At 46.8% G+C, this 10,230-nt stretch overlaps 1 protein-coding gene across 2 annotated transcripts in view; it reads left to right on the top strand.

Annotated features, from left to right (window-relative positions):
* Positions 1 to 5,954: 5,954 nt before the first annotated feature.
* Positions 5,955 to 10,230, top strand: part of MGAT4D (MGAT4 family member D) — a 47,841-nt gene continuing 43,565 nt past the window's right edge. The window contains exons 1-2 of one of the 2 annotated variants that reach the window (XM_083520053.1): positions 5,955 to 6,554; positions 8,945 to 9,130. In XM_083520053.1, coding sequence (XP_083376179.1) covers positions 9,040 to 9,130 — 91 coding nt within the window. In that variant the 5' untranslated portion in view covers positions 5,955 to 6,554; positions 8,945 to 9,039. Of the gene's footprint in view, positions 6,555 to 8,941; positions 9,131 to 10,230 lie in introns of those variants that run through there. The other variant, XM_083520054.1, reaches the window with a different exon arrangement.

Genomic DNA, 10,230 nt, shown 5'->3' with positions numbered 1-10,230 from the left:
AGCCCACTAACTTCCAAGTTAGTGGTACTTATTTCCAAGTAGGATTGTAATCCTTTGTACTATTGTTTCTGAGTGCATAGGATACAGCAGCGCATTTTAGGGTGTCTTTATAAAGGTTTCCTGCTTGGCAGGGGGTTGGACTCGATGGCCCTTGTGGTCTCTTCCAACTCTATGATTCTATGATTCTATGGTTTGTTTTTTGTGGTTTTCTGACATTTGTGTAAAGAGAGATGTTGCAGTTCCCATAGGTGGGCATCCTGAGTCAGATACAGTCTTATTGATAACCATGTGATTGGTTTTCAAGTGAACTTTTGCTGTTTAATAGCTGAATTTGACATTGGTTCCAGTGCTAGGGCAGGAGGGAAGTTGGCTGTGTTCTAATACAGCTTAGCTTACTTCAGTTGGAGACTATTTATCACTTGTAATACATACTTACACATCATATTTTCCTATATACATAAAAATGGAAGGTTGTAATCCTGTAGCCCCCATTGGAGGATTGTAGTGCTGTATCACAATCCTGGATTTGCATGAAGTCAGAGCAAGATAGGAGAGCAAAAATGAAGGCAGGTTTGCATAACAGCAGCAGCCATGGCATGGGAATGAAGAAGGAGTGGCACGGATGCAAAAAGTGGTAGTTTAAAATAGCAGTTGGTGTTTGAGTAAGGCAGAAATGAGATAACTGAGAGGGAAATTGTGGTTTTAAACTATGGTGGAGGTTTGAGCAAAGTACCTTCACACAATGGAGTCCTTGCCCTGGCAATAATGCTTCACCATACAGTATGTCCCATTTCAACAGCCTGCTTGCTATTGATCACTAACAACTACCAAGCCAGTCATGATCCCTCTTTGCTGCACTACCCCCTATTAAAGGAGAAACCATACAGAAAGAGCATTAACTCCTTGTGTGCACTATGCTACACTGGAAGTTGGACCATGCTGAATAGAGGCATTCTTTCCTGTCTCCCCTCCATCTCCACTTTTCACAAACTGTTTGTTTTATTTTCCACATTTTTCTCAAAACTGTGATTCCCACCCCACCCCACCAAAGCTCGCATCTGCATTTCCTGCAGTCTCCCCCAATTAATTGTTTTCCCACAGGATCTTTAAAACTCCTTTACCCTTGCAGCACACAATGAGTCAAAGCTGGAAAGCACTTTCTGTACATAATTTCAGGGGTAAGAAAAGAGACTGTTGCCAGGCAGAGTTGAAAGCATTAGCATGATCAGTCAAGCCTTGAGAACAGTTTGAATTTTGGATAATAAACCATGGCTTAGTGTTATGTGTGAACCAGGCCAGTGAAGACATGCATCCAAAAATACAGTGGTACCTCGCAAGACGAAAAGAATTCGTTCCGCGAGTCTTTTTGTCTTGCGATGTTTTTCGTCTTGCGAAGCACGGTCCGTCGCAACTGCGCCTCTTCAAGCGGCTTTTTTAAAAAAGCGCAAGACGTTTTCGTCTTGCGAGGCATTCGTCTTGCGGGGCACCACTGTACATGCATAGGATTGTATTATTGACATAGTTTTGGCTGGTAAGCCAGCTGTGAGTTTATAGAAGTTATTTTGGTCATTATCCATACCCTGATAATATCTAAGTAGGATTACTGTAATATGCTTTATATACATTTGCCTCTAAAGAGTGTCCGGCTATTTTAGTTGGCTCATATAGATGCAAGGTTGTTAAATGAGGAATCTCTCCAACAACCATGCAAGGTGGAATGCTTGTCACACACCTTTTCTAAAATAAGAAGGTGAATAGGAAGGTGAATGGCAAAGAACAGAGGGAGGACAACCCCATTTTATCTCCAGGAAATCAGGAGGGGGAGAATCATAGGTGGAGAAGCATTCAGTAATCAAAAGTAATTATTATTATTATTAATAATAATAATAATAATAATAATAATAAATAAAATAAAATAAAATAAATAATTTATTATTTATACCCTGCCCATCTGGCTGGGTTTCCCCAGCCACTCTGGGCAGCTTCCAACAAAATATTAAAATACGATTGTCAAACATTAAAAGCTTCCCTAAACATAACAAAATTTGGAGCAAACATTCCATAGGCACTGGAATCACCAAGTGAGAGAATGGTTTCTCATCCATTCTTATTAGGCAGAACCTGATGGATACTTTAGAGATGTTTCCAGTCTGCATTCTTACTTATTTATGGAACTCCTTCCCTTTGGAAGCACAAATGGTGACAACATTAATGGCTTTTTCTTGGCTGGTGAAAACCCATTTGTTCTCACAAACCCTTTGGAGACTATCTTTCCCCCCTCCCTCTTGGCTGTTTGGTACTGCTTATAAATGGAATTGCTTTGAATTATGTGTGGGGACGCGGGTGGCGCTGTGGGTAAAACCTCAGTGCCTAGGACTTGCCGATCGTATGGTCGGCGGTTCGAATCCCCGCGGCGGGGTGAGCTCCCGTCCTTCGGTCCCAGCTCCTGCCCACCTAGCAGTTCGAAAGCACCCCTAAGTGCAAGTAAATAAATAGGTACCACTTTATAGCGGGAAGGTAAACAGCGTTTCCGTGCGCTGTGCTGGTGCTGGCTCGCCAGAGCAGCTTCGTCACGCTGGCCACGTGACCCGGAAGTGTCTTCGGACAGCGCTGGCTCCCGGCCTCTTAAGCGAGATGAGCACACAACCCCAGAGTCGGTCACGACTGGCCCGTATGGGCAGGGGTACCTTTACCTTTACTATGTGTGTTTTAATTGTATATTATTATATTTTATGTCATTGTTATTTGTTGTAGAAACTTAAACAAAGATGTTCAGCACACTAAATGATGAGACAGATTGCCTAATGTTGGGCACATTGAGTTGGGTCAACATCCTGCTTCTATGACAATGGCATAATTTCTGATTGATTCATTGCCATTTGTGGTGTGTCTGCTTTCTGTCTATTCACCAGCTTCTAATCTTAGTACCAACTGTTGTTGCAAGAAAAAGATTGTCATCTATGTTGGACACCACATTCATTTTGATACTTATGCTACTCATCATGCTGTCTACTACTGTGTGTACACTAGTCCTGTTTTTCCACCCAGTTCACCTCCACTACCATCATTGGTACTGATCACCCCTCTCCTGCTGCCTTTCACACTATCAGTAGTGTAAATCCCTGCTTTCTTCATGGTACAGGTAGCATTTCCTTTTGGGGGAAAGTTTTTTTCCTTCTTCATCACCTGCTGGATGGCAAGAGAGAGCTGCCACAAGTTTTCCATCACAAAGTCTGTTGATTGGTTAAGCAGCAAATCCACATTTCCCACTATATAGTGGACTGTAACTCAAAAGCTATGGCAGGCTTACATCACCCTCCATATCTGTGCCTGGCTGCAATCAGTGGGTCTCCCACAAGAGGCACATTCAAGTATCAAATACATTCCTCTTGACTGTGAGGGTCTCTTTAATTAAGGTGTCTTGCACACTGCCACTGTCACAGGAGAAGTGGCTGCAGCTTCCAGGTTCTGCCAAAATATCGCAGACCTCTCACAAGATCTCACCAGAACCAGGAAACCAAAGCTGCACAACCTCAGTAAGCAAGGCTTCAGTGGAGGGGCAGCCACAGGGGGCAGGTGGCACCTTCCCGTTTTGCCTCGTGACAAAATGGGACAGGCTGCCCTTAGGTTATCCACACCTTTTTTCCCCTGCACATGCTCCAGTGAATGAAGAAGGAAGTTGTGATTGTGCGTACCATGGGTAGGCAAACTAAGGCCCGGGGGCCGGATCCGGCCCAATCGCCTTCTAAATCTGGCCTGCAGATGGTCCGGGAATCAGCATGTTTTTACATGAGTAGAATGTGTCCTTTTATTTAAAATGCATCTCTGGATTATTTGTGGGGCCAGTGGCGTAGCGTGGGGGGTGCAGGGGGGCCGGCCACACCGGGCGCAACATCTGGGGGTTAGGGTTAGGGGGTGCAAATCCACGGGTTAGGGGGCGCAAATTACTTGCCTTGCCCCGGGTGCTGACAACCCACGCTACGTCACTGTGTGGGGCATAGGAATTCATTCACCCCCCCCCCAAAAAAAATATAGTCCACCCCCCCCCAAGGTCTGAGGGACAGTGCTGAAAAAGTTTGCTGACACTGATGTACACATACCGACAATGGCATTTGGCAGATGTGGATACAACCCACATTGCCACAACTGCTTTAATCTGTTTACATTTATTTTCAAATGAACATACTTTAGGATAATGCAGAATTTGCAATGAGCCTGTATTTTTGGTATTGAAACTAGCTACTCTAAATCTAAATAAGCTGGTGTCAGTGATTTCAGAGAACTTCACTTATACTAATCAATATTTCATCCTGACCTTTGACCATGCCTTCTACACGGATTATTCTACAAGGATAATGACATCTATTTGCATCATACTTGCTTGTGATCCTTGGCAACTAAATGTACATAGTAAAATGTACATTCAAATACACAGCTCTGGGGTCCAATACCAGTCTGATCTTTCATGGATCAGTGAAATTTTTTATCTATACTTAGATGTTGCCTAGCACTCATTCATCTGAAATAAATAGGCACAACATATATAAGATATACTTTAATATACTTGTCTTTTGTCAAATATTACCATTGCCTTTACTTCAGGAGCCTGCCTAAAATTTGAAAACTGAATCACCTTGCTTTAGTTATTCAGAAAAAGGACACATTGTACAATATGCAGTTGTGTAATTAGTTTCTAAAACTGAACCACACCTTACAATAATGTTCTACAATGTGAATAATGCACAGCTTAAATACTTAATTGGCTACAATGATAATTATGTGCTAATAATAAAGAGATTTTGACCAAACTGCGGGAGGCAGTGGAAGACAGAAGTGCCTGGCGTGCTCTGGTCCATGGGGTCACGAAGAGTCGGATACAACTAAACAACAACAACATATAAAGAGATGGGTCTTACTATATATGCCAGAGGCATCAAATAACTGTTTAGAATTCCTTTGTTCCCATTCTCTCTTCACTTTCACTGGGGTTTTTTATTCCAGAAATCACACTGCAAGCTCTATAGGGCAGACTATCTATTTATGTTGCTCATTACAGACTCTAGTACACTCATGGGTACCATGAACAAATAATAATCATTTATGATTTATAATGACTATTAAGAGGGGCAGTAAAACTGTCCTTGTAAACTGCTAAATAAAGGAAGGTCACAATGATGAAAGTTAAGTAGCTTAATGTATAGCTGAAAAGTGCTCCTGCTACAAAGTACCCTTTGCAGAAGATCTTTCACCAGAATCTAAAATATCAAGGAAACAGTTTCCTCCTCTGTATCCTGTCACAATCTCAGTTGTCTAAGAATGGTGTATTTATTTATTGCATTCCTGCCACCATGCGGGAAGAACACATAAGCATTTTTAGTTGCTGCTCTACAACTTTCCCTGGAGATTTGCCAATGTGTCAGCCTGAGAGCATATTGAACTTTCAAGATGGAAATGCAATTAATGTTTGTATTTAGGATATATTTGAAACACTACATGTTTTGGCTAGAACTGGAATGAATGATTAAAAAGAAACTGCAAGTGCAATTGACACCGTGAGAACTTATGTGAAAATCACAGAAAAAGAATATTGACTTTTAAACCTCAAAATGCTCATTTCATCAAACAAAAAGAAACACTCTGCTTCTTTAGGCTTTGCAGAACTCTGGCTCCTTCACCGAGACTGAAAGGTTAGAATGCTGATTTTAATTTCTCTATGACTTCTGTACCTTGACCTTGCCGTGAAGAAGGACTTGCTCAATTTTCATAAAGCAATATTCAAATTACTTGATATAGAAACCACATTCAAACAGCAGTACAGATATCTGAAAAAGTTGCATCGGTGAACAAGGGATACTTTCCCATTCATACTTGTAAAGAGTCGCTTAAAAAAAACCAACAACACTGACGCAAGAAGGTATGCGTTACTGGGCCAAAGAAGTGCCATAGCTAGAGCTGCAGCAGTTTTGGGGGCAAGTTTCAGTTGCCCGGGTCAACATGCGAACCCCTGGAATTGCTACGTCACAATACCCCGCGCGTTCGAACAGAAATGTGCCAAAGTTCTCGCGACTGCACCTAAGAATGAGGGCGGGTATTGCTGCCTTTTAAAATTCAGGCACCAGACCTATCCCTCTCCACTTTGACCACTTGCCCACAGGGTCTGCGCTTCAAATGTTTCCGAGAAAGCGAAGCAGGTTGCACAGGTTGTTGACTTATACATTAAAGCGGGAGGGAGGGGCGGCGGCGGCGACTCTTCCCTGATTGGGCTCGCGGCTCCAGCGATTCCCTCCGGGGAAGCGCCAGAAACATTTCAGTAGCTCTTGGGTGAGAGAGAGATGGTCGATGCCTTGCGCCACAAGTTCCTGCAAGCGCGAGGAAGAGCCGAGGAAGAGCTGGACCCGCGTTGCTGGAGCAGCAGCCAAGGCTGAGAGAGATAAGCGTAGAATCGGATCTCCGCACCTGCGAACTTGGCCAGGAGCCTTTCTGCAGATAATAACTCTTCCCAGGGGGGCAACGAGGCGTGAGGGGAACAAACAAACACCACACACACATAAAAAGCCTCCGCCGGCTCGGGGCGTCAAGCAAAACACCGCGGGCAAGCGAGACGCAGCTACACGAAGCCAGGGGCGCCGACTTATAAAAAATATTGGGGGGGCCCATACCGGGGTCCTGCCGCTGGTTCGCTCGGGTAGCCGGGAGAACGCAGTTCGAGGTGGCGGTGTTGGGGAGAGACCCTCGCTCAGGGCGCCACTAGACTTGGCGGCCGGCGGCCTATTGGGGGGGTTTTGGACCGTATTTCGGCGGAGCGATTGGGGAGGAGGGGGCTTGTTGCCGGATTCTTCAGCTGAGCCGGAGATCCGCTCCTGGGGGTCCCTGGGCCGAGTTGTGAGCACGGCCTGCTGAAGGGAGATCCAGCCGATTGCGCGACGGGGACGGCCGGGGCTCTCCGACTAGGGCGCGCGGCTGGCTGGCTGGCGAGGGAGCAGGTGGGGAGGAGGCGGGGGTCCTCACTCTCTTAGGAAACGCACCCGTGCGCCCGATTGCCACGAAGTCCGAAGGGTGCGTGTGTGGAATTAAAAAGCAAAAACGAGATACGGGCAGGGCAGGCAAAGAGTTTTCTGCAAGAGGATGGAGGGCAGGTTGAAGAGAAAATCACTCAGGATGAGACAGTCAAATCAGCCATGATAAAATGGGCTCAGGATATTGGGTATAACATCATGTTTGAGGACTGGGAAAGGTTATGGACCACCGGAATGATATTCACGGCATGTAATGCCTTGAAGGAAAATATTATGAAAATGATTTATAGGTGGTACATGACCCCAGTCAAGCTTGCAAAAATATATCACCTGTCTGATAATAAATGTTGGAAATGTAAGGAGGCTGAAGGGACATTCTTTCACCTCTGGTGGACTTGTCCAAAAGTGAAGGCCTTCTGGGAAATGATCTATAATGAGTTAAAAAAGATATTGAAGTATACCTTTCCCAAGAAACCAGAGGCCTTCCTCTTGGGCATTGTTGGCCAGAAAGTGTTAAAGAAGGATAGAACTTTCTTTATGTATGCAACTACAGCAGCAAGAATACTTATCGCAAAATATTGGAAGACACAAGATTTGCCCACACTGGAAGAGTGGCAGACGCAATTGATGGACTACATGGAACTGGCTGAAATGACTGGCAGAATCCGAGATTTGGGAGAAGAAACAACGGAAGAGGACTGGAAAAAATTTAAGGACTATTTACAAAAACAATATAAGTTGTATGAATGTTAAAAATTTACACGATTCGGAAACTATAGCTTCAGCAATTAGATTTGGGAAACAGGAAATTATATTTTAAGTAAGAAAAGGTCAAAATCTAAGGTAATACTATGTTTAATTTAAGATATAAGTAACTGATGAAAAGTATGTTAAATTTAGAGGTATAGTATTTGAAAAGTACAAAATAAGGTACGAAACAAGGTAATAATTTGCTGATATCTTTATTATAAAGAATGCAGGGTAAGGGAGATGCGAGGAAGTCCAGTTAGTTATATAAAAAATGTGTTGAATGGTTGGTTTTCTTTTCTTCTTTTTCTTTTTTTCTTTTTCTTGTTCTTTTACTTTTTTCTTCAGTGTATGTTTCTAACTTTGTATTTGAAAACTTTATAAAATATTTATAAAAATAGAAGAAGAGAAAATCCTTTCGCTTTTCTGGGGCGCAGGGAAGTCTCAGAGCCGGAGGTTGGGGAAGGGACCCCCTTTGCTCTGCCCTCTTCTCCCGTCTTAGATTCGCATGGGGGTCCCCGCCCGAGCTTGCCTGGCCACCGGGCCACACAAGGGCCGCGCTCTACGCGGCGCACCTTGCTAGCCGCGCAGCTGTCCTCCGCGGCTGTGGAGCGGCCCTGCGCCGGTGCCCAGCCCCTCTGGGCGCCCGCTGCGCTGCCCATGACAAGCGGGCGACGTCGCGGGCGGGGAAGGCGTCGCTTTCTTTCCCGATCCTTCATCCTCCCAGTCTTCCAGCCCTTTTTTGGGTTGGAAGCTCGTCTCGTTCGCCCTTCTCCTTTCTTCACCCTGCGCGCAATTTTCCTCCCTCGTCTCCCTCCCCATTTCTCCTTCCTTCCTTCCTTCCTTCCTTCCTGACGGGCTTGGGCTTGGGCTCGGGCTCGGGCAGCCACAGCGTCGGCGGTGTTGGCGATCCGCGGCGCGGGGGGATGGCCCTCCCGGGGGAGCCGGCGCTGCTCAATGGGGTTGCCAAGGAGACAGGCCGGCCGCCCCCCTCCCCCGGCCCGGCGCCCCCCGCCGCACCGGTGCCCGTTATTGAGCTGGTGCGCGCCGGGCGCCCTATTAAAGCCGCGGATGCGCCCACCGCCGCCCGAGATTATTGGGGGGGCTGAGCCCCCCCAAACGAATTTTTGAGGGGGCTCGGGCCCCCTCAAGCCCCATGGAGTCGGCGCCTATGCACGAAGCCAAACAAAGGCGGTGAGGCGACGGGCAGAGAGCAGCGCTTCGAGGCGCCACCGCCGCCGAGGACCTCGGGCAGCCTCGCCTGGGGGGCCGAGAAATGAGGCTCCGTCTGACCAGCGCCTTGACGTTTGTGTGCCTCAGCGCGCTCTTCTCCTTCGCCTGGTACGCCGCCCGGAGCGGGAGCGGAGGTGAGAAGCGGGAAAAGGCGGGCGGAGGAAAGGCTGCTGCTGGCGCGCGCCCCGGCCCGGCCTGGGGCAGGAGGAGGAGGGCTTCGCTGGTTGGCTGGAAAGAGAAGAGGGAAGAGGGCCCCCTTTGGAGGAGACACTGCTGCGCCTCACTTCTCCCAGGGAAAGGGGCTGAGGAGGCGCACCTGGAGGCTCCCCGCGGGACCGCGCGCTCCGCAGCCTCCGGGCCACGGCTCCCAACTCCCGCTAACCGCCACCTGCGCGGGCGGCGGCTGTGCGCGCTCGTCGCCAGCAGCAGCCCAGGTCCCGGTTGGCTCTGATCGGCCGGGCGCTGCTCTCCGGGCTCCGGGCGCTCGCCTGGACGGCGTTTGCATCTTACTGGTCCTGAACTCCTTTTGTGGGTTGTGCCATCTGCGGGGTCCCAGCGATTTTCTCTGCAGTATGGACGAAGTAAGATTAGCACGGAGAGCTGCATAACTTTGCTGCATGGTTTGTGAGTTTTGATGTCCTGAATTGACCCTGTGCGGACAACCCGCTCGTTGAATGCTGTTTAAATGCGTGTCAGTTACTAATCACACTTGATGCAATGTGCATAGCTGTCAACGTTTCCCTTTTCTTGCGAGGAATCCTATTCGGAATAAGGGAATTTCCCTTTTTTAAAAAGGGAAACGTTGACAGCTATGCATGTGTGGGTGTGTTTTTTACTCCTTACCCAAATTCAGAAAGTTGTAGTGGCCCAGAATAATGAATGTATCGAAGACACAAAATGAGTAGCATGCCACTGAAGCCACCCTAATGGGGCTGAACAGTGATGTGCCAAATAGCTTTTCCTGCTAATTTCCTGCTAATTACTAATTGTTGAGACATTGCATTGGCTACATGCACAGTGATGGTTGATGCCCAGAATAATCACTCAAATTGGCTCTTCTATAGAAATATTTTAAAATTAGAGTGCTTGTGGGATTTGAGGATATTTACTTCTCGTATCTGTGCCACTGCCACTTGGTGGTAAAAGAATAGTAATTTTGTTGTTTAGTCGTTTAGTCGTATCCGACTCTTCGTGACCCCATGGACCAGATGAACTTCAGTGGAATTATTTAGTT

Source organism: Podarcis liolepis, assembly GCF_965112155.1.
Source record: "Podarcis liolepis genome assembly, chromosome: 9".
Classification (NCBI taxonomy): domain Eukaryota; kingdom Metazoa; phylum Chordata; class Lepidosauria; order Squamata; family Lacertidae; genus Podarcis; species Podarcis liolepis.
This window is presented reverse-complemented; position numbering and strand designations above follow the sequence as displayed.